Source organism: Plecotus auritus (assembly GCF_963455305.1).
Source record: "Plecotus auritus genome assembly, chromosome: 8".
NCBI classification, from domain to species: Eukaryota; Metazoa; Chordata; class Mammalia; order Chiroptera; family Vespertilionidae; genus Plecotus; species Plecotus auritus.
In genome coordinates this window covers 97,791,893-97,815,129 of record NC_137782.1, presented here as the reverse complement: position 1 = coordinate 97,815,129, position 23,237 = coordinate 97,791,893, and the positions used below count along the sequence as shown (strand labels likewise).

The 23,237-nt window shown below is 51.2% G+C and overlaps 1 protein-coding gene across 6 annotated transcripts in view; it reads left to right on the top strand.

Annotated features, from left to right (window-relative positions):
• DIDO1 (death inducer-obliterator 1) overlaps positions 1–15,143 on the top strand; it is a 49,673-nt gene extending 34,530 nt beyond the window's left edge. For 5 of the 6 annotated variants that reach the window (XM_080686668.1, XM_080686669.1, XM_080686667.1 and 2 more), the window contains exons 10-17: positions 738–854; positions 963–1,067; positions 1,186–1,318; positions 1,533–2,061; positions 2,465–2,618; positions 3,184–3,273; positions 3,931–4,126; positions 11,346–15,143. In XM_080686668.1, coding sequence (XP_080542794.1) covers positions 738–854; positions 963–1,067; positions 1,186–1,318; positions 1,533–2,061; positions 2,465–2,618; positions 3,184–3,273; positions 3,931–4,126; positions 11,346–14,530 — 4,509 coding nt within the window. In that variant the 3' untranslated portion in view covers positions 14,531–15,143. The remainder of the gene's footprint in view (positions 1–737; positions 855–962; positions 1,068–1,185; positions 1,319–1,532; positions 2,062–2,464; positions 2,619–3,183; positions 3,274–3,930; positions 4,127–11,345) is intronic. The other variant, XM_080686671.1, reaches the window with a different exon arrangement.
• The last annotated feature ends 8,094 nt before the right edge of the window (positions 15,144–23,237 follow it).

Here is a 23,237-nt window from a genome sequence, read left to right as displayed (position 1 = left end):
GAGAGCCAAATTTTTTAAACTTAAACTTCTTCTAACTCCACTTCTTCAAAATAGACTCGCCCAGGCCGTGGTATTTTGTGGAAGAGCCACACTCAAGGGGCCAAAGAGCTGCATGTGGCTCGTGAGCCGCAGTTTGCCAACCACGGCCTTAGACAAACTCTGCTGTGCTCACTGTTCGGACAGGTGCTATGCACAGCTGGGTGGGGCACTTGGTTCTCACAGTAGCCGTGGGAGGGCAGTGCTGTTCCCGCGGGTTAGAGTGGGCTGGACTCTGGCCTGGTGTGGATCCTGCTTCCTGCACTGGGCTTATGGTTGCCCACTTCTCCACCTCTTAAACTCACCTGTGCTCAGAAGCAGGGTCACAGGGAAACTATGACTTTCCATCTTGCCTGTTAAGCCCTGGCAGAAGAGGTCTCTTCTCACTTTTAGCCCTAACACTACCTTTTGGAGTTGATCTATTGTCTCTGAGGTCTCTTTAGCAGTTGGTGCAGCGTGGCCCTCAGGTCAGCTGTACAGACCCAGTGCCGATGTTTTCTGGGCATGTTAGCTCCCATGAGCTCTTAGGGGGCTGCACACCTTGAGGCCCCTGCTGTGCTGGGTCCAGTGCTTTGGCCTGTGTCACCAGCCTCTGGGCAGGGACTCCACCTAACTGCTCTGTCTCCTCCATGCCCTTCCTTCCGTCTTAGAGACACTCACTCAACTGTCCTGAACCAGTGAATGAAAATGTTTGTTCACAGGGTCTCTTCCATCGTGTTCTGCGTGAAGAAATCTCTTTGGCCAAACTTGTGAGAATGAAGCCAGAAGAACTTGTGTCCAAAGAGCTTTCCACATGGAAAGAGAGGCCGACAAAGCCTGTGAGTACTGGGGAGCGGCTGCCAGAAGCCCGAGCAGCTGGCCTTGCCCGGAAGTAAAGGCTGCACTGGGAGCAGGAGGGAGCCCACTAAGGCTGTCTTCTCTCTTAGGTGATGGAGCCCAGAGCGAGATTGCATCAGGATAGTAAAAAGACAGCCGTCAGGCAGGAGGCCATTCCCAACATGGAAGACTCCCCCCCAGTGTCAGACTCAGATGTAAGCATGTGGGTTAGGATTATGCAGTCGCCTGGTCTCAGTGGTTTGTGCTCGGTTTCTTATCCCATGCCAGACTGGGAAGCGGTGACCCACGCCGTGTTCCTTGTTTTCTTCTTAGGAGCAGGAGTCAGTACGCGCTGTTCCCGAGAAAAGCGCTGCACCTCCTCTGGACCTCTTCAGCAGCATGTTAAAGGACACGACGGGCCAGCACCGCGCCCACCTCTTTGACCTGAACTGCAAGATTTGTACAGGTAAGCAGGTGTGGGGAGGCTTTTGTTTCACATTGCTGACCCTTGTATAGCAATTGTATTCAGCCCAAGTTTAAAACATGACGCAGGCGGCATGGTCTTTGGGAGCGTGTGAGGTCGGCGCCTGCCTTTAGAACATTGCTCCTTTATCCTTGAAAAATGGTCATTTACTTGGGGTCAGGCTGTGCCCTCAAACCAAACCTCTCTTGTGCTACAGGTCAGGTTCCATCATCAGAAGATGAACCAGCTCCAAAAAGACAAAAATTGTCAGCTCCTGCTAAGAAAGAAGAGCCAAAATCCAAGTACGACAGCTCTGCCTGTGAGCCAGTTTTTAGCTCAGCAGATGAGGCAGTGCCAGAAAGTCTCCCTGAAAACACCTCTGAGCCAGACCCAGAGAGTGCGTCCCAGGCTCTCTTGGAAAGGAGGTACTTCCCTGGGGCTCCAGGAGACGGCCCGCCTGAGCCCTCTGCCCTGGAAGGGCCTTCTTGCCCAGCCTCCTGTGGGGGCACGGTGCTCACCACTGTCACCATGTCTGGCCGAGACCCCAGGACCGCACAAAGCGCAACGAGCACAGTCATGACTCCTGCAGCAGCCCTCCCAGGCAGCACCCACCCGGCAGAGCCACAACAAGAAGTCCTAAAGCCTGCTGTGACCACGGTGCTGGTGCCCAAGTCCATACTAGCCAAGCCATCCTCATCCCCTGAGCCCAGATACCTGCTGTCGGTCCCGCCGTCCCCAAGTGTCAGGTGCGGTCTCCACATGTGTTCATTTCTCGTAGAGTAACAGCAGGGGCAGGAAGAGCGACTCAGTCCTCAGCTTTGCAATCACCCAGCAACACCGCTGCTCTGGGGGGTTGTGTAAAGCACTCAATGTCGCACATTTAAGGTGCCTAACACGACTTAGAAGTATAAATCTTGAAAATTTGAATTTATGGCCATCTGGTTTTGTGGCCTATTCATATTCAGTTTGTTTTTCTTTGACCAGAATATCTGTTTACATCATAATGATTAAAGTAGTTTATTTGAAAAAAGTAAGCTATCGAAACCTGCCCGAACTCACTTTTACTTTTGTAATATGTAAAATCTTCGCACTTTGTACATTCTTTGTGCAAAGAGAGCTTTACTCCTTTTCTCTGGTTTTGTTTTGCAGCACTGCGGCGTCTCGGTCCCCTCCAGAAGGCGATACGACCCTCTTTCTATCTCGACTCAGCACCATTTGGAAAGGATTTATTAACATGCAGAGTGTAGCAAAGTTTGTCACTAAGGCTTACCCCGTCTCTGGATGTTTTGATTATCTCAGTGAGGTTAGAGCCAAGAGAAAGTGAGAGAGAGCGCGTGCGTGCGTGCGGGTGTGTGTGTGTGAGCGCGTGCGCGCAGACACCTCTCAGAGACATTCTGATCCTGCCATCAGTGATTGAGCACTTCTGAAGTTACAGCTGGAACTGATGGATGAGTCCACAGGTTGAGCAGCTTGGACAGAAATTCCAATGAGAAATGGGCCTCCCGGCTTCCATGAAGAAGCCCAGCTGGTCTTTCTCCTCCCTCTGTTCAGCTTGGGCATTTACCAAGGGTGTGCCCTGCCTTGGTGTGCAGGGACACACACAGTGAACAGAGCCCTGGACAGGCGGCATTTCTGGAGACACTTGAGTCAGTCCTGCAGTCTGTCTTCATAAAGCTAACAGGCGTGTTTGGCACAAGGCTATCATCACCCCCCACCATGGGCTTGGTAACTCGTAATCTTGTAGCATTTGGTACAGTTACTACCCTTTTCTTTGGAATCTTGACTCGCTAGCTTGGGGCCCTGAAATGACTGTATCAGCCTCTGAATGCCAGTTTACCTGTCACTCACGCAAAGTGCGTTTTGTTTAGGACCTGCCCGACACTATTCACATTGGTGGACGGATCGCACCCAGGACTGTGTGGGACTATGTCGGCAAACTCAAATCCTCTGTGTCTAAGGTACTGCTCATTGTCTGTACCACCGAAGAAGGTGCCCGTTCCAACACAGCTCTGCCCTCCCTTCTCATCCCGATGGGTTAATATGTGAAATGTCAGCTTCCTAAGTATTTCCAGGTGGACCTTCAAAGTTAGGTTTAGAGCTGGATGAGTCCGGGTGGGTGGGAGTGCTATAGTGCTGAGGTTTTGATACTGACCTACCATGGGTACATGCAGGTCATTGTTAGTGAGCAGCCGCTCTGTTCCCTGTTGTCCTTGCGATAGGAGGAGTTGACTGGCTTTCCTCTGTGCACCCGAAATTAGCCACAGCCATGTCTGCATGGACAATGTTCTTGGGGCCAGGCTGTCGTTTTTCTTGGGTTCACAGGAGTTCAGGCCCCCTCCAGTCTAGTTTAGCCCTCCTGTTGGATAGGCACGGGGAGTTCTGTAGCTCATCACCTCACCCTGCTCATGGATTGTCTTGGGTATGAGAACTCCACAGGTGGATGCTATTCTGAGGACCCGTGGCTGAGTCCAGAAACCTGGCCCTGAGCCTGTGCTCTGTCTGCCGCTCCATTGCTAACAGGACTGAAATCGAAGTCAGAACCGCGTCTCTCTTGTTCAAATCGATGCTGTTTTCGGCACCGCAGGCCAATGCTCCCTGTCCTGTTTGTGTTGCAGGAACTGTGTCTGATCCGCTTCCATCCCGCCACGGAGGAGGAGGAGGTGGCCTATATATCTCTCTACTCCTATTTTAGCAGCCGCGGCCGCTTTGGCGTTGTTGCTAACAACAGTAGGCACATCAAGGACCTCTACTTGATCCCACTGAGCTCTGAGGACCCTGTTCCATCCAAGCTCTTGCCCTTTGAGGGACCAGGTAAGCACCTCTGGTCACACATATCCCCTTCCCCTGACACCGAGTCCTACTGAGCTGAGCCAGGTGGTTGTAACTGCTCCCCCCACTGTCTATCTGGCAGCAGAAACTAGCAGTCACATGAAGCCACATTGAGCTGGAGAATGCAGCTCTAGGCTTGGGGGGTGGCACCAGAAGTACCCTTATTATTGGCATAAATTGTCTTAGAAAAGTTTTATGAAAGGAAAAGCCCTCAGCATTCCACCAGCCTTTCACTTGCATGGCCTTGGTCATTGGGCGGATCAGGTGCCCAGGAGCCTAGACAGGACAGGAGGCGGGGAGGTGGAGAGGCAACACTTCACCGCGCTGTTCACTCCTGCCTCCCCCAGGGGTTTCTGTGGACACCCGCTCCGGATGTGAGCAGGTGCCACTCTGAGGCTCTCTCTGCCTCTGTCAGGGAGTCATTTCCAAGAGATACAAGAACAGGTAGTGAAGGAGAAAAATTTGAGAAATACTTTAAAATCTGTTCAGGGTTTAATTTTTAATAGGTTATTTCATCTTTTGCAAAATACTTTGTGTTTACTCCTTCCTTATAAAGTGCTGCTTTTAAATGATTTCTTACAAATTAACCTTTAAAAAGTCAGACTTGTCAGAGGGTTGAGGGTGATTCCAAAGGGACATGGTCTGTGGGGGTTCAGCTCTGTAACCTGAGAAGAAGCTGGTGAAAGATGCCTAAATTGATGCGTCTCTTTGGCCGTGAAGTCCCCCAGGATTAACAGTGCCGAGAAGATGACGAGACACATGGTGATGCTCTTTGAAGGGCTTTGTCCCAGAGGCGGTGGCTGAACCCTCTGACCATCACTGGGGCTGCCTAGACCGTGGCACCTTCATACCTTGGCCCTGTCACCAGGCCTTGGCGAGTGCTCCCACCGCAGCCACATGCCGCGCTCACACCACACCTACGCTAGCTGGGCCCTGACTGTTGCCCCACTCCCACAGGCATTCCCAGTCCTGGCTGGAGCACACACTTAACACAAGGTGGCTCACTGTGCCCTGATTTCAGAATTGTGTCCACAAAGGGGTTATTGGTGTCAGTAACCCCTGGTTCAGTACTTACACAAATCATCAAGCTCTCTTCATGCTGAATACATTTTAAAAGCCAGGCGCTCAAGGTGTCCTCTCATACTCCTTGGGGATAAAGAGATGCCACCTGGCGGTGGTTGGCAGAAAGAACCTTGGTGGAGGTTCTTGGTGAGCAGCTCTGAAGTGGCTGGCGAGCTCCCTGATGACCATGAAGGGCAGCATCCTGTGTCCCTGAAGGTGAGAGAAAGAAGCTGACTTCTCAGACACCTGTGAGGAGCCTCCGGTCAGTCACAGGTGCCGCGCTGTGCGGGTCCAGTAGGCATGTAGCTGGGCAGCACGACAGCCCTCCAAGTGCAGAGCCCTTTTTGTGTACAGAGGTGGATTAGCAGGGCCTGGGCCTACTCCCCTCATCAGCCTCATGTGCTGCTTTGAGCTCCCATTGCCCATCTGCAGACTCACTTGGCCGAGGAGCCTGAGTAACACCTCGTTTGGGGCGCTGACCACCAGACACACTAGAGATGGGCCGAGTGGACCTCACACTCCTGGGGCTTGGACACTCCCGGGGGGGACATCCAAAGGGGACATCCAAAGGACCTGCAGCTTTTCGTCCATAATAAAGAACAAATAGTGACAAGGGTTTTAGAAACTAATCATGTTTTGCCCATAAGCTCTTAAAGATTTAATTTAAGGGCTTCTTTTTTTTTTTAAATATATTTTATTGATTTTCTACAGAGAGGAAGGGAGAGAGAGTTAGAAACATCGATGAGAGAGAAACATCAATCAGCTGCCTCCTGCACACCCCCTACTGGGGCTGTGCCCGCAACCAAGCTATATGCCCTTGACCAGAATCGAACCTGGGACCCTTCAGTCTGCAGGCCGAAGCTCTATCCACTGAGCCAAACCGGCTAGGGCTAATTTAAGGGCTTCTTAATGCAAGCCTGTTTAATTTAGTCTGTTATTTTTTTTATTTTGGTATAATTTTTTATATATACGTTAATATCTATGTATATATTTTATACCCTTCACATCACCTAAAACCCGCTTCCAGACAGGGTCTACCTGCCTATTCCGTGTGTTTCTAGTGTGACATGGCTCACTCCAGCTGCAGTGTCCTGTTCCATGGTGTGTATCTCGTGTGTGTGTCCTGTGTGCGTGTGTCTATGTGTCTGGTATGTATGTGCACCTGCTGTGGGAGGTTGGGTGGAGATGCTTCTCCTGTCGCGGTGGTCCCTGTCCTCACTGAGCTAATCTCTGCAGAGCATCCTTCGAAGGCACAGGCCCAGTCTCAAAGTGGTGTTGACGTCCCTCAGCAGAGCAGCCAGCAGGTGTGACCACGTGCCACCCGGCAAGCACTGGCCCCATGGCCTGACCGGAGCACCCTTGACCCCACTGCAGCCCTGTGCTGTCACAGTTGTCACTCACCTGAGGTCACACCCAGTTAGGTGTCAAGCCAGGGTGGCTGTCCTGAGGCCTTGCGCTCTATCCCTCTCAGTTCTCTTTAGGACGAGAAGCACAGGCCTGCGTGGGGCCCGCCTGCTATGGGGGTGGAGAAATGGCAGAGAGAGACCAACTCGCACACCACATACAGAAGGTGCAGGGTCCTCCCTCCCCTGACCTTGGGAGCCCAGTAGAGTGACGAGCTCTTGCTGTCCACACTTAAGAAGCCAGTGAAGATGCTGGCAGCCCCAACACCGAGTTCAGATCTAGTAAGTCCACACTGGCCACCCTCTCATAGTCAGGGCCTCCTGTCTCGGCCATGCTCTGTACAACAGACCTGGGAGCTGTGTCCACAGCCCCTTGGCCGCCCGCCAGCCCTATGAGCAGCCTGCTCAGGTTCCAGGATGCTCTCACCCTTGCGTACTTTAGATTTGTCCTCAGGCAGTCTTGTGTGACGGTGGCATTTTCCTAATGTGGCAGCGTTATTTATTTCAGAGGACAGCTGTAAAGTTGGGGCCCTTTGGTCCAGCTGGAAATCATCCACTATGGGTGCTAGCTCAGCTCTGCCACTGGCCCTGAGAGCTTCGCCACTGGGGACAAGGGTCGGGTGGTCTGCACATCCTGGGGCTTATTTGTGAAGTAAGACAGATCAGATTGGATGCTTGTCTTGTACAGTTCCTGTGCAGCCCAGCAGGACTGGACCTAGGCTGGGACTCCGCCCTCATAAGTGACAGGCAAGGGCTCAGGTTCCGCTTTGCAATGGCTGTTGCGCAACCTGGTGTCTAAGGTGTAGGTGTACGCTGGCAGAGGGCAGGGACTGCCTCCGAATGCTCCACGGAGAGGACCCTTCCTTAGAGACTCACAGTCATAGTGTTTTCCTGTACTCCATTCTCACTGCTTTCTAAACTAGCTGGACATTCTGTGACTTAATGTCAGGTAAGCATTTCTTTGTGTGTGTATCTAGATGTGCACTGTGATCTGACACGAATGTATTAGTTTCTCCTTTGAAATCAATAAAGTATATTTCATGGAAACTGGTTGTTGTTTGTTTGAATCTGAACGCGTAGTAGCTCTCTGTACCTGTCGTAGGTGCACTGATGGAGGGTAGAGTCCGCATTTTGCTTTTTATAAGCCTACATGACTTACCCAGTCCTTCAGCCTCAGGTGTGCAGGCTGTGCTGCTTGGGCCACCTGGATGGAGATGGACAACACTCAGGCATGCTGAGCCCAGCGGCTTTGTACAGGTCGTGTGAATTCTGTGTGTGCATGTGTGTGTGTGCTTGCGTGTAGACTGGGGCAGGTACCCCGCCACCCCTGTATGTGCCTAGTCTTTTCTATCCAGTCACACTAAGGATGGTTACTGCGTAACTCCCACACTTTTCTGTCCAGCAGGTAGGGGAATAGTGTTGGGACAAATTCAGACCATCACAGGGTTTTTACTTTCAGTGGAGTGGGATGTGTGCCCGACAGATTTAGGGTTAAAAAGCAACATTTTGATAGTTTGGGGGTTAAGGAGCCAGTTATTAAAATTAAGCTTGTCAATGGTGTGCCAGGCTGGAGGTATGTGGGGCCCCAGGGCGGCTTCCTTCCTTGCCACTTCACCTCTTGCATCCTGTGGCTGACACACCTAGACATGGATCCTGGTTTGGTCTGGACTCAGGAAGTCAGGTGGCACCTGCCTCTCTAGATGTCCCAGTCCCTGGGCTTCCTGGTTTCCTCCTCTGTGCTGTTGGGTGATCTGATGTTAACACTGAGCTGAGGTTGCCCCTCCCATGACCACTCCAGGAACGGATCCAAGCAGCTAAGCAGGCTTATTTCCATCCACACAGTACAGTCTGAGATCAATGTTGCTCTGGCCCTGCAGAGGAGGGGTCCCAGGCTGCCAGGCCTCCTTGTGTGGAAATGCAGGATGGCCCAGTTAGCAGCCCCTCCCCCCCACCGCTCAGTGTTTTCATCTGACATAGGAATTTAAGCCTCAACAACACTCAGAAGGGTGGTGGGTAAGAGCATCTTCTGCTTCTAACAATGGAGACGGATTCCCTGTGCCCTGAGCTAGAGCCCTCCATCTCCTCACTGCAGCCAGCATGGTCCCTGCTCTGCACCTTCTCAGCACCCACTCTTCTCTCCAGGGTGATATTCCAACAGTGGTCTGAGCGGGAGGGGCCCAGGCCCAGAGGGGCATTCGGGTGGGGAGAGCTGGCCTGCTGCCACCTCCCAGCAGTGGGTGACCTCCCTTGTAGCACCCGTCTCAGTAAAGATTGCCCCTAAGGCCCAGTGCAGATCAGTGAACTTTATTTTTTGTTCCTATGCATCATATTTCCAAAGAACTAGTTACATTTCAAACATTCTTGCAGCTGTAACATGAACATATGAATCAGATAAGATTTGACGGCTTCAAAACAAGAGTATACATTTTGAGAGCCCAGTTTAAACTTCACATCTTAGAGAGGATTAGTGAGGAAATTCAAAACTAATGCCCACCCAACTCTGGAGCTGTTAGATTGCTCACAGGTGTGGGCACTGAGAGCTGAGGCAGGCAGTCTGTCTGCTGTTAGATGTCCATCTCTAGGTCACTTCCTGTTTCTGAATGTAAATATTAAGAAATATAACCACAACCTTACCTTTGAATATGACAACAGGTTAGTCTAAACTATTTTCTTAAGAGTGGGATGTGCTATTTCTGTAGAAAGCATATTCAGCATTAGACATTTTAATTGGTGGGGTACACATATCACTAGGCTGGAGAACATGGCTTCCTGGGTGAAGCACAGTGACTTCCCAGCACAGCTTTTAGACCTGGAGCTTCATTGGTGCCGCGAGCCTGCTATTGGCACTTGAGAAGTTGAGCTGTTCCCTGTGAGGTGGCACAGTGCCTCTGCTGGTGACCAGTCCAATGGTGTGGACTGCCAGGGGGACTTCTCCACACTGAGGCTCCCAGCCTTGCCCACAACACCACCCATGGGGCCAAGCACAGTCCTTTAATTCTGCCAGGTTCCCTAGAGACAAGAGGCTTACAGGGCTGTCCCCTTGGTGGGTTCCGGGAGTGTCTGCCCATGCCCCTGCTCTGCAGCTCTGGGGCTCATTGTCCAGACAGGCCAGAACAGCCTATTGAAGTTGACTGTACCCCAAAACTGGGTCTGAATAAGCTGTGAAACATTTAGTAAGTACATTCTGCCTATGAAAACAGAAGTTAAAATAACCTTGATTCATGTTAATTATAAAACAGACTGACACTTATACCTACTGACACTCTAGTCTGCCTAACCTTTCAGCCCTGTTCCCTCTGTCCAGCTCGTCCTTTCCCCGACACACAGCTGTTCTCTGAAGCCATTTCTCTCACGAAGGTGGGGTGAGGTCCTGGGAGGTAGGTCTTCAGTGGGCATCTCCACTCACATGGCAGCCTGAGCAGCAGGGAGGGCAGCACAGCATTGTTAGTCTGGCTGTGCTGGATCACTCAGCCCTGGCATGCCTGCTCCTGGGGCCAGGGGCCACCGCCACCACCCTCGTGGGCCCAGCCTGTTGACTTGTCTCTGTTGGAATGTAGGAAGATTAGCGGAACTACATAATGAAGTGATCTGTGATCATCTTTAAAGTCATACAATAGGAAAAACAATACTTGATTTCTTGTTTAGTAAGTAAGAATGTAACATGAATATGTACCACAGTAGTGTTAAATTATAAATTGAATTTATACATTTTGATTATTTTTAATTATATTCTGCTATCATGAAACAAACTTTCTGTGTGGTGGCATTTCTCCCTAAATTACTGCTTTATGAGTTGGACTTTTTTTGTTTTCCTTGTGGTAGTCTGGATTTACTCTGAATCGGGCGGGGTAGGGTTATTATCAAATATTAGTATTCCTGAAATAATGTGCCACGACTTGGAATGTTTGGAATAAGCCTTTCTTAAGAAGGAATGACTTGCCTGCTGTGCCCTAAAACGCTGATGTGCTTTCTCTGCACCAGCTTGCTGGAGGCCTCAGCACTGGATTTAAGCACCATGTCCTGTGTTTACGAAGACCGAGCATTGGACAGCTCTTGATCAGTTAGTGCTCGTGGAATGTCTCTAAACCTGAAAGAACATTTATTTTAGCCATTTCAGTCAGCAGCATTTTCCCCATTCAGTGTAATTTTCACATCAGCTATCAATGGACTTAACCTAATGGGGTGGGCTGTATTGATCACTATAATTTTATTGATCACATACCTGAGTTGTAGAACTGGTCCCTAATCAAATGTTTAATATTAGTACCTTTAGCTTAATGTAGGTATTGAAACTCCTGAGTTCAAGGCCAGGAGGGTGTGTAGCAAGAGCCAAGATTTGTTCAACAGCTACCCTGACTCATTCGAGCTTTGTTCCCTGTGCTTGGTTAACCCGTCGGCACAGGGCCACCCTCCTCCTTTACCGCACTGCTGCTTGAGGATTATGTATAATTTTAAATCTGTAACATAAATTCTGACACTTGGGGTGAATTTACTTGTGAGTTGGGCCCTTGGTTTGGGGTTTGGGATCTGGGGGTAAATTGCTCCCCAGCAGACAGCTCACCTGTGTGTTCTCTGTCTTTTGCAGTAAGTCCTTCAAACACTTGATTTTATCTTGCACAGAATTTCTGCCTTCTGCCTATGAAAACATTCCCCACTACCGCCCTTAATAAAGTTCACCTCTGAAGGACAGAGTGGAATTTAGATTCTAAAATTTGCACATATATTTTGTTTTTCAGGTCTTGAGTCACCACGGCCAAACATAATCCTTGGGTTAGTAATCTGTCAAAAAATGAAACGTCCTTCGAATGCTGGAGACTTAGATAAGACAGAGGAGAAGCGGGCCCGACTGCAGACACTGGAGGAGACAGACGTGGCAGTCTACCCCAAAGTGCCTCCGGCTTCACAAGCTGAGAAGAAACCCCCCAAGTATCAGCACAGCTCTGGGGACACAGCTTTTAGCACAACCCCCCCAGGGTCTCCCCCACCCCCTCCCCCTCTGCCAGAACCGCCAGCTCCGTCCTCGGTGCTGCAGATACTGTCCTCCCTCAAGCCAGGAGCCACCAACACCGTCACCGTGCCAACGGCGTCAGCAGCAGTCACAGGGGCTGCTTCCTCTGCCTCAAAATCAGCTTCGCCACTGGAACACATCCTGCAGACTCTGTTTGGGAAGAAGAAATCATTTGACCCTCCGGCCATGGAGTCTGTGGAGTTGACCTCCACCTCCCGCCCAGACACCAAGGCCAAGGCTGAGTGTGAGCTGCCAGCAGTGCCTCTGCTGGACCCCATTGTCCAGCAGTTTGGTCAGCTCTCCAAAGAGAAAGTTCTAGAGGAAGAGGAAGACGACAGACCCTATGACCCTGAAGAAGAATACAGTCCTGACAGGGCCTTTGAGACACAGCTTGGGGACCTAGGGAAAAGACACGACATGGAAAAGGCCTCCGAGACCACCGAGCGGGAGGAGGTGGCCTATGACCCAGAGGACGAGACGATTTTAGAAGAAGCCAAAGTGGCCATCGACGACCTGCCCAACAGGATGTGTGCAGACGTCAGGAGCTCCACGGAGAGGCCGGCTGGGTTCGCAGCTGACATGTCTGCTCCCTCTCTGGTGGAGCAGCAGAAGATGATAGAGGAGCTCAGCAAGCAGATCGAGGAGCAGAAAAGACAAGTGGAGGAGCAGGAGGAGGCGCTCAGGCAGCAGCGGGCCGCTGTCGGGGTCTCCATGGCCCACTTCTCAGTGTCTGATGCGTTGATGTCGCCGCCTCCAAAGTCCTCACTGCCCAAGGCTGAGCTGTTCCCCCAAGAGCAGCAGGCTGCCGGCAGGCCAGCCGCGCCTCCCACCAGTCAGGGGCCAGGCCCTGGCTCTGACCCAAGACACAGTCGGGACCCCCGGCAGGCCCGACGGCTGGCCGTGGAGAGCAGTGAGAGTGAGAGCTTTTCGAAGGCCCCGGCCAGCAGCACACCCATTGCCCTGCCCACCAGAGAAGCACCCAGTGGAGTGGCCACTGCTAGTCAGGGGCCTGTACCTGCCCTGGAGGAAAAGGAGCCCACGTCTCCACCCTGGGCTCCAGGTGACGGGGCCACCCTGCCAGCCAAGCAGGATGGCCTCCCAAGTGAGCCCTCAGAAAGCCAGGGCCTGCCGGCCACCGACAGCAGCCCTCCTATGACAGGCGGTCCAGGCCTGGCCCGGCCTGCCCGAAAGGTGCTGCTACCCACGCCACCCAGCACCGCCTTCCAGCCCAACTTCTCTATGCCAGGTGAGGGGCACAATTTCAGTTCTCCTGCAGGAAGGGACACATTTTCAAGCCCAGCGTTTGCATCTCAGGATAAATCCTTCAGCTCGTCCCCATATGAGGATCCAAGAAATGTCCTGTTTGTTGAAAAAAGTGACCGTTCGGCTGTTGAAACTGAAGGAGACAGAGACCCACAGTGCAGACCTGGAGAGGGGTCCAACCCATTCCCCCCACCTGGACAGAAAGGGACCCCCCTGCCCCAGTTACAGGGCCAGCATGAGCCTGCATCCCGTACTTTTGGAACATTGGGACTTCATGGCCCCAGCTTCCCAGGACCACGGGGACCAGTGGCTCCGTTTTCAGAAGACAGTATCATTTCTAACAACGATGGAGCAAGAGGGCCTCCGCCGGCCAGATTTGGAGCTCAGAAGGGGCCCATCCCTTCCTTATTCTCAGGGCCACATGGGCCACCTCCCTACGGGGACAACAGGGGCCCCTCACCCTCTCACCCTGGTGGACCCAGAGGAGCAGCACCACCCCAATTTGAAGAACGCAAGGATCTGCATGGGGAAAAGGAATTCCAGGACGCCCCATACAATGACATGGCTGGGCCTCCTGCCCAGTTTGAAGGACCAGAACAAGGCCCATTGGTGGGAAGCAGAGGTGCAGGCCCCTTCCAGTTTGGAGGCCCACGGAGGCCTCTGCTGGCCCCGTTTAAAGGGCCCCGAGGCGGCCCCCCTCCTCAGTTTGGGGGTCAGAGGGGACCACCCCCTGGCCATTTTGTGGGTCCAAGAGGGCCACATTCTAGTCAGTTTGAAAGCACCCGGGGTCCCCATCCTAATCAATTTGATGGACCCAGAGGCCAAGCACCAAATTTCATGCCAGGACCCAGGGGAATTCAACCTCAGCAGTTTGAAGAGCAAAGGGTGAACTCACCACCCAGATTTTCGAATCAGAGGGCCCCAGCACCCCTTCAGTTTGGTGGGCCAAGGGGGTCTGTGCCTTTTCCTGACAAGAGTGAGCCTATTCCTCCCCGGTTCCACTTCCAGGGCCAGTCCCCTCAAGTGATGAAGCCGGTGCCCAGACCCCTGCTGGAATTGCCCAGCCATCCGCCCCAGCACCGCAAGGACCGGTGGGATGAGTCGGGCCCAACCCCCAACCTGCCCTCTGGGGCTCCCGGACCAGCCCCGGATGCCGAGGCACAGTGGGCCCCATCCAAAGGCATAGAGTACAGAAACCAGACCGCGCCCAAAGAGAAGCTGTTGGATGAGCCTGAGGTCCAGCCTGAGAGCCGGCAGGGCCGCACCTTTGAGGACCGACGACGGGAGCGGGAGCACGGGAAGCCCTGGGAGCGCGAGCGCAGCAGGAACTGGAGCCGGGAGCGGGACTGGGACCGGGGCCGCGAGTGGGACAGACACCGTGAGAAGGACTCCTGCCGAGAGCGCAATGCAAACAGAGACCGAGAGCGGGAGTGGGACCGGAGCCGGGAGCGCAGCCGAAACAGGGACAGGGACAGGGACCGGAGGCGGGACCGGGATAGGTCTCGCAGTAGAGACCGGGACCGTGACAAGGGCCGGGAGCATGAGCGAGGCGGAGACCGCAAGGACCGCAGCAAAAGCAAGGAGAGCACTCGGGACCCAAAGGCCGAGGCCCTGGCCCCGCGGGTCACTGACCCCGCTGCCCACACCTAGGCCTGGTCACAGCTGGGCACTTCCTTTTAAAAGCCAAGTTCATAAAATGTGTTGAACAAATTGTTTTTGAAATAGCTATGAACATAGATGAAGAATAGAATATTCTGGACTTCAAAATTACTGTAATTTTGTGTATGATGGTTTCCTACAAAATTTCACGTCTTTACAATTCTGATGCTTTTTTAAAGAAACGTAAGAACTCTTAATTTTTCCATTTAAAATTACTGAAATGGGAAAGTGTCTACAAAAGCATATTGCTTTTTCAGATTATAAAGTTATCTTTTCCAATAACTTGACTCTGGTAAATTTTAAGGGAATTCTGTGGACCTGAGAGCCATACCTTTGCTGACACCTCATCTGTATTTCTAGGTTTCCAAAAGCTGTTTCTGCGGGTTTCGCCTCCTCTCTGGAGGGCAGTGTGCTTGGTGAACGTCCTCGGGCCGCGTGTGCACACCAGAGCTGTGCTGTTAGCCCTCTGGAACGGAGAAACAAACTTCCCAATGCCGTTTCCTTTTTTCCTAAAGAGATTTGATTAGAAATTTCAACCGGGAAACAATACATTGTTTCTTAGTTGTGCTCAGTTTTTTTATATATTACCTTTTTTTTTTTTTTTTTTCAAAAACATGATTAAAAGCAACATCTGTTTGAGTACAAATTGTTGCATTTTAAATAACAATTGAAAAGGGTTTCAATTTTACCAGCCTAAAGGTAAGAAAATATACCAATTAAGTGTACTTTGAAGGGGGGTTTCTTTTATCTCAGTAATCAGGAACATTTTGTTTGTTGAACTTCACCTTCTGCACAGTTCTTCCTCCGTCCCAGGAAAAGTGCACTAGCTCTAAACCGTTATATTTGTCAGGGGGTAAATTTTAAAGTTTGTCTTTGAAAACAAAACAATATTTGTATAAACTCTGAGATGGAAAATAGTGATACTAGTTCCAGAACTAGCAAGTAGAAAGCATCCACTGTGAGGCAGGGCACTGCTTCTTGCTATGTATTTTTCAAGTTCTGAAGTGTGAGAAAGAGAAAACCTTGCTAATTTATTTGACTGTACAAATACACTTTGATAATTTTTTTATATTTTCATAAACTTACTTTTGCAAATGTAAATTAGAGCGTCTTTTTTGTTCTTTGGAGTCTGTTGCTCACTGTGCCTTGCTCCGGATTTCCTTCTCCCGGGGACGGTGGGCTGGGCGCCGTCCAGGGTAAGCCGTCTGGGAGGCTGGTGCCGTGAGCCAGAGGCCCAGGTTAAGGCACAGTCAAGCAGTGTTGAGTTCCAACATCTAATAGGATGGGAAGGTTTTTTACATACAACACAAATTTTTCTAACTTACACAAATGTAAAAATCAAGTGTGTTTCTTTAGGTTTACTTGATAGAATTTTCTGTAAATTGTATTTTATAGTGCAGAGTACTATATCCCTGTCCATTGAAACATGGAACTTGGTAGGTTTTGTTACTTGAAGTAGAATAAACATCTACAGAGGTTTTCTGTCTGTGTGATCGCATCCTCTCCATGTTGGAAAGGGACACCTCGGCCACCCCTTCTTGCCAGTGGACATGGCAGGGCCGGGGCTGCCTTGGGGCCCTCACAGGCCTTGGAGGTGAGCCCACTTCATGGCCTGCTGGTGGCCAGATGCTCGGCTTCAGGGACTTGCTGTGCATCTGGCCACCAGCTGACACCCAACCTCATCAAGTTGGGTCAACGCGCTGCACTGCGTTCGCATGTTGGACTTTCAGAGCAGGAAGCCTGAGGCTGCCCCAGGAAAGCAAACAGGTGTGTGGTTAGAGTGACAGGTGATGGGGGTCCCATGGGGGAGTCAGCCAGTGTGGCAGGTCCCAGGGTCAGCAGCACAACGTGGGCAACCTCTGTGGGAGTTCACCCCCAAGGCTCAGCCATTGACTAATGCTTAGGGAGCATCATCTGGGAGCCCATGGGGAGGCACAGTCAGTGGCCCTGGGTGGATGCCTGGGGCGCGGGGGTGGGGGGGGGCGTGGCAGTGGCTGAGCTATGAGCAGACAAGGTGTTTCAGTCGAAGCAAACAGCTCTGGAACCTATGCATGGCCATGGGAGGAACAGCCGCCAGCGAGGCCTTGCCCTTGAACCTCAACGAGTCTACAACTACGCATGGTTGGCCTTAATTTGATGACCCTTGTGCCAGAATTTAGCTTCTTATGGAGCACAGGCGTCCATACCCAGCTGTGAGCAGGGACACCGAGGAAACGCCCCTTGGGCAGGACAGACGACTTCCCAGCTAAGCGCACAGCAAACCAGCGGGGGCCCTGAACACAAGTGCAGTGTGGGGGGTTCCAAAAGGGACCCTGGCATGGGGCAGTCCCACCGCCCACAGACCACTGTCCCTGTAAGGTGCTGGACAACCCCCCAAGGCCCAGCCCAAGGGGCGAGCCCTGACCTTTGAGATGCCCCTTGCTGCTGAGGTTCTGCCAAGTGGTAAAGCTGGATTCTAGCCGGACACTTCTACGCTGTCAGGGCACTTCCCCCAGAACACTGAGAAGTCCCCAGTCAGTCCTACATGACTCCTCTGACGGTTGGCCTCCTACATTCAACCTGAAGCCCATCTTGTATCTTGTACACACTCCACGACACCTCCCGCTTCCTGTCACCCCAGCACCCTGGCTGTCCTCCAGCTGTGACTCCACTTAGTGTCAGGCAGGTACAGGTGCTGCTCAGAGCTTAGCTCTCTGGGAACCTGAATAATGAGGAGTTGGCTGGAGGACCAGCCCAGGAGCCAGCAGCTGTGTTTGCCTGTCAGGGGAGTTCCTGGGGGCTACCACTCACTGTCACTCCTGGTCCTTGCACTTCAGCCACTCAGGCTACTGTGAGGGAGAATGAAGGGGGCTGTTTTGCCCTAACTGGTGTGGTTCAGTGGTTAGAGCATCGGCCCATGTACCCAAGGGTCGGGTTTGATTCCTGGTCAAGGGCATGTACCTGGGTTGGAGGCTCGATCCCCGGCCCCTGGCCTGGTTGGGGTGCGTGCAGGAGGCAACTGATGGATGTGTCCCTCCTACATTGATATTCTCTCTCTCCCCCCCTCCCTTCCTCCCTCCCTGCCTTCCACTCTAAAAAAATCAATGGGAAAGATATCCTCAGGTAAGTATTAACAAAAAACAAAAAAAAAGAAAGTGGCTGTTTCACCAGAAAGCCCAAGGTGCTGGGGCCTCTGCTCCTCCCACCTCCTGCCCCACAGCACAGGGACAGGCAGACGGGGTGCCCGGGAAGGACACGCTCACAGCAGGGACCACACTATGGCCATGCTCTTGAAGGGGTCTGAGCCAGCCGAACTGACAGCCTGCAGGCACGCCCCCCACATCTGTTCCTCGTCTAAAACTTCAGTCCGGCCAGGCTGTGTCACACGGCCATCCCTCCTGCAAGGGAAGAAATCAGGGGTGTTAGTAAAAACCAGGAGGTATTAAGCCATAGTGGGGACCACCACAGTGTCAGAAAACTGACCATCACAGGTGCTGGTGAGGACTCAGAGACAAGCCTGTCCCTCGGGGCTGCTGGGAGGGGCAGGTGCGCACACCTGCAGGGCAGCTGCAGTGTCCTGCCAGCGGGTTGTTGGGTGAGATGCCACATAACCCGCAGTCCCCAGCATGTTCAATGAGCAGTACTGGCCCAGATCTTAGGTGTTGCCCGGGCCATGCCCCCAAAGGGCCCAGCCCCCCAAAGGGCCCAGCACACAGATGTACAGAACCTCTGTGACCGCGATGTCGCAAGGGGAGAGGACAATTAAGAAAAACCATTTAAAGAGACTCCTTAGGGAGGAGTAATTTTTTAAAAAATTGAGAAACTGCCCTACACCAAGACTCACCTTCACAAGTCTGTAAGTATTTATTGCAATTTATTCAAAATTGCCCAAACGATCAACCACCCAAATACTCGTTTAAAAAAAAAAAGATTTTTATTGATTTCAGAGAGGAAGGGAGAGGGAGGAGGAGAGAAAGATAGAAATATCAATGATGAGAGCCCTAGCCTGTTTGGCTCAGTGGATAGAGCATCAGCCTGTGGACTGAAGGGACCCGGGTTCGATTCTGGTCAAGGGCACATACCTTGGTTGCAGGCTCCTCCCCAGCCTGGGTCCTGGTCAGCGCGTGCAGGAGGCAACCAATCAAGGTGTTTCTCTCACATCTATATTTCTCTCTGTCTTTCCCTCTCTCTTCCACTCTCTCTAAAAATCAATGGGAAAATACCCTCAGATGAAAATTTAAAAAGAAAAAAGAAAAAGAAACATCAGTGATGAGAGAGAATCATTAATCGCTGCCTCCTGCATGCCCCACATTGGGGATCCAGCCTGCAACCTGGGCATGTGCCCTGACCAGGAATTGAACCATGACCTCCTGGTTCATCAGTCAACACTCAACCACTGAGCCAGCCAAGCCCAAGTATGCCTCAATTAATGAAAAGTAGAGGCCCAGGCCCAGGGACAGAAAGAAAGCGGGTGGGGAGAGGGTGAGTTTCAGGGAAAGACCATGCTGAAGCCACCAGCCTGAGGATCCTGTCACATGACATTCGGGATAAGGCAAACACTCTGCCTCCCTGCAACCTTCCAGGTGCAGTGTCCTTCCTGGGAAGCCACTCGCTCTCAGGATGGCAGAAGCACACCTGGCCCAGAATTGAGGGCTATAGAGGTCTGCTCTACCAGGTGAGTCACTACCGGCGTGACCCACCTCAGCCCTTAGAGTACAACCAGCCAAGTGTCTTTGCTCCTCTTCTGGCCTTCAGATCTCAGGCAGCAAGGTCTCAGTGACCCTCTTGGCCTAGAACCCTCAGGATTCTGAGAACGGTGACCCAGCCACGGCCAGCCACCAGGCCCCAGCACCCTCTAAGCCATAATCTCCCAATAAAGACAGTAACAAAGCCTGCTCCCACCACACGTGAGACACCATCCTGAAACCACGCTGCCCGTCCCCAGGAGACCACACTTCGGTGAGCTGCCCGCCCTGCACACTCTGGGAACAGGCCAGCTCTCTTGTCACATCTTCTGCTGGCTAACAGCACAAGAGGAAAGGGAAGCCAAGGCAAGTGGTTAATAGACATACAAACATGTTCTTGTCAAAGTCAGAAGAGGCACTTCAGCTGTGACATCCTTATTTCTGCAGCTGGCCATGCGGCCGCTGCTGGTGTTCATAATGACCCATCCCCTGCCCAGTCTATGCTCCCTGTGCTGGTGGGTCCCCAGCCTGGTGGGAGAACTGCTTTCCTTCCTGCTGGGTCTGTGCTGTGGGAGGTCCTGGCTGAATTACATCATTGTCATTCTCTACCAACTATAATCACAAGAGACGGGGTGCTCAGAGCCGGCCAGCCCCTGACAGGCCAGTCCCCAAGCTGGCACAGTCTGCCATCTTTCCCCTAGAGAAGGTGCTCCTTCCTTTGGGCTGAGCCCTTTAGAACCTAAACTTGCAGGAACAGAAAACACAGATTTTTCCAGTGAATCAGCAGGGGTCATTGTGACAGGTCCCTGAATCCTGGCTTTGAAGCCAGAGCACCAATACTGGTTGCTAATTTAGAGCATATACTGTGTCCTGAGACATCCACCAGCCCTGTGCCATGCTGCACCTAGCCAGCACTGTAATTGGGTCCACAAAAGGTCATGGGACACACCTATCAGAACGGCCAAAATCCAGAGCACTGACAACACCAAGTGCTGGCGATGATGTGGAGCAGCGGGAACTCTCCTTCACTGCTGGTGGGAACGCAGCTGGTGCAGCCACTTTGGAAGGCAGCTTGGTGTCTCTTACAAACTGAACAGACGTGTGGGACCCAGCAGCCACGCTCCCTGGTGTTTACCCAAAGGAGTTGAAAGCTGGTGTCCACACAAAACCTGCACATGTGTGTTTATAGTCATCCTATATAATAAAAGCCTAATATGCTAAGTGTCCGGTCATCCAGTTGTCCGTTCAACCAATCAAAGCATTATATGCTAATGATATGCTAAGGCCTCTCAACCGCTTGCTATGACATGCACTGACCCCCTGGGGGCAGATGCTCACATCTATAGGTTAGCTTGCTGCTGGGGTCCGGCTGATCGGGACTGAGCAAGACAGGCTGAACACGCACTGGAGCCCTCCCATGGTCCCTCCCCAGGTGGCCACCTCCTATGTCCCTCCTCTGCCCTGACTGTGCATCGTTGGGGTCCCTTGGCCTGGCCTGTGCCCTCTCGCAATCCGGGATCCTTCGGGGGATATCTGAGAGCCGGTTTAGGCCGGATCCCACAGGCCAGGCCAAGGGACCCCACTGGTGCATGAATTCGTACACTGGGCCCCTAGTTTTATTCATAATCACCAACACTTGGAAGCCACCAAGAAGTCCTTCAGCAGGTGGAATGATAGGTCAGCCAGACAGAGGAATATTATTCAGCACCAAAAAAAGAAATGAGCTGACAAGCCATGACAAGACAGGGAGGAATGAAATGCATGACTGAGTGGAAGAAGTCAATCTGAAAGGCTTCTGTGCGACTGTGTGACTCCAACTACGTGACATCTGGAAAACAAAGCTGTGGAGACAGTAATGATCAGTGGTGGCCAGGGGTTGAGGGGAGGGATGAAGAGGCGGGGCACAGAGGATTTGGGGGCCATGAAAGGATTCAGTGTGATATCAACATACATGTCCTATACCTGTTAAAATTCTGTTAAATTTATTGTTTTTATTTTTTAAGTAATTTATATATATTTTTAAAGCAAATAATTTAAATGTGCAGCTACTGAGACACTTTCAAAAACTAATTTACTTATGTTGTTCTCCCAGTCTCTATGCCATCTCCACCAGAAAGTTTTTCTGTATTTTAGTTGTAATTTAGTTTGTTCCTGGGAGCATGTCCATGCAGCATCCACTTACTCTCAAAATTCTGTTAAATTTACACCTAAGGGAAAGTTTTTAAATTTTATTTTATTGTTTAAAGTATTACAAATAGTAGTACATATGTCTCCCTTTTTCCCCCATTGACCTTCCCCCAGCCCCCCCTACTGCCTGGCATATGCCCTCATCCCAACCCCGCCCCCCCCCCCCCCCAGTGTCTTGTGTCCATTGGTGTGCTTATATGCATGCATACAAGTCCTTCGGTTGATTTCTTCCCCCCCGCCCGGCCCCAACACTCCCCAGCCTTCCCACTGTAATTTGACAGTCTGTTCGATGCTTCACTGCCTCTGTATCTATCTTTTTATTCATCAGGTTATAATGTTCTTTATTTTCCATAAATGAGTGAGATCATGTGGTATTTTTCTTTCATTGCCTGGCTTATTTCACTTAACATAATGCTCTCCAGGTCCATCCATGATGCTGCAAATGGTAAGAATTCCTTCTTTTTTATAGCAGCGTAGTATTCCATTGTGTAAATGTACCATAGTTTTCTAATCCACTCATCTGCCCTAAGCGTATTTTTGAGTGTACTGGCATATTTTAATTTCAGTGCACACCTGTGTATCACTGGTATACAGAACACAATGGACATCTGCATGCTGTTCTTGTCTTCGGTGACCTTGCTGAATTCACATACTAGCTTTTATAGATGTCCCTGGGATTTCCTGCACAGATGGGCATGGGGTCTGCAAGTAAAGGCGGGAGTGCACTTATCTTCCACCTGAAAGCCTGTCTCTCCCCTGCTTTGTTGCGCTCAGTGGACCCTCCGTACAATACTGAGCAGATATGGTGACTGTGGGCATCTCGGCTTTTCCCCTTATCGGGGGGTGGGGGCATTTGCTCTTTACCACTAAGTGTGACATTAGCTGTAGTTATATTTCCTGTGTGCCCTTGGTTGGCAGAGTTTCTATCAGGAATGGATGTTGATTGGTCAAACAGTTTTGTTTTGTTTTTAGGTAATCAGACGGCTGATATTTTTCATCTGTTAATGTGGTAATTTCCATTGGTTGACTCTTAAAAGTACACAAAGCTTGCATCATAATCTCCTTTTTGTTAATTGTGTTGAGTTCAGTTGGCTAAGATTTTGTTAAAAAATTTTGCATACTTGCTCAGTTGGTTGAAGCATTTTCCTGTACACAAAAATGCTGTGGGTTCAATTCCCCATCAGGGCACATACCTAGGTTTTAGATTTGATCCCCTGTTGGGCACGTACAGGAGGCAACCAATAGATGTTTCTCTCTTTCTAAAAAATCAATAAAAATATATTCTCGGGTGAGGATTTTAAAAAATGTTTGCCTAGCCCTAACCGGTTTGGCTCAGTAGAAAAGTGTCGGCCTACAGATGAAAGGGTCCCAGGTTCGATTCAGGTCAAGGGCATGTACCTTGGTTGCAGGCACATCCCCAGTAAGAGGTGTGCAAGAGGCAGCTAATCGATGTTTCTCCCACAACGATGTTTCTAACTCTCTAACACTCTCCCTTCCTCTCTGTAAAAAATCAATAAAATATACTTAAAAAAATAAAAAATGTTTGCCTACTTGTTCATAGGGGCTGTTGCTCTGGAGTTTTACTTTCCTGTAATAGTTGTTTGGTTTTCACCTGGGGTTGTGCTGGTTCCCCAGGAAGCTTGTGTCTGTGCAACAGTTTCAAGTTCAGCACTCGTCCTCATCATGTGAGGCTCACATGGACGGATGGTGTGCTTATGGTTTACTGGGTGGTCCAGAGCCCCTGAAGTGACTTGACTGCAGCGTGGGTCATCCCACAGCTGAGCAGTGCTGGCCTCGTTCTGTAAAGCCGCTTCCTTCCTTCAGGGCTCCTCTCCCATTTGGCCTTT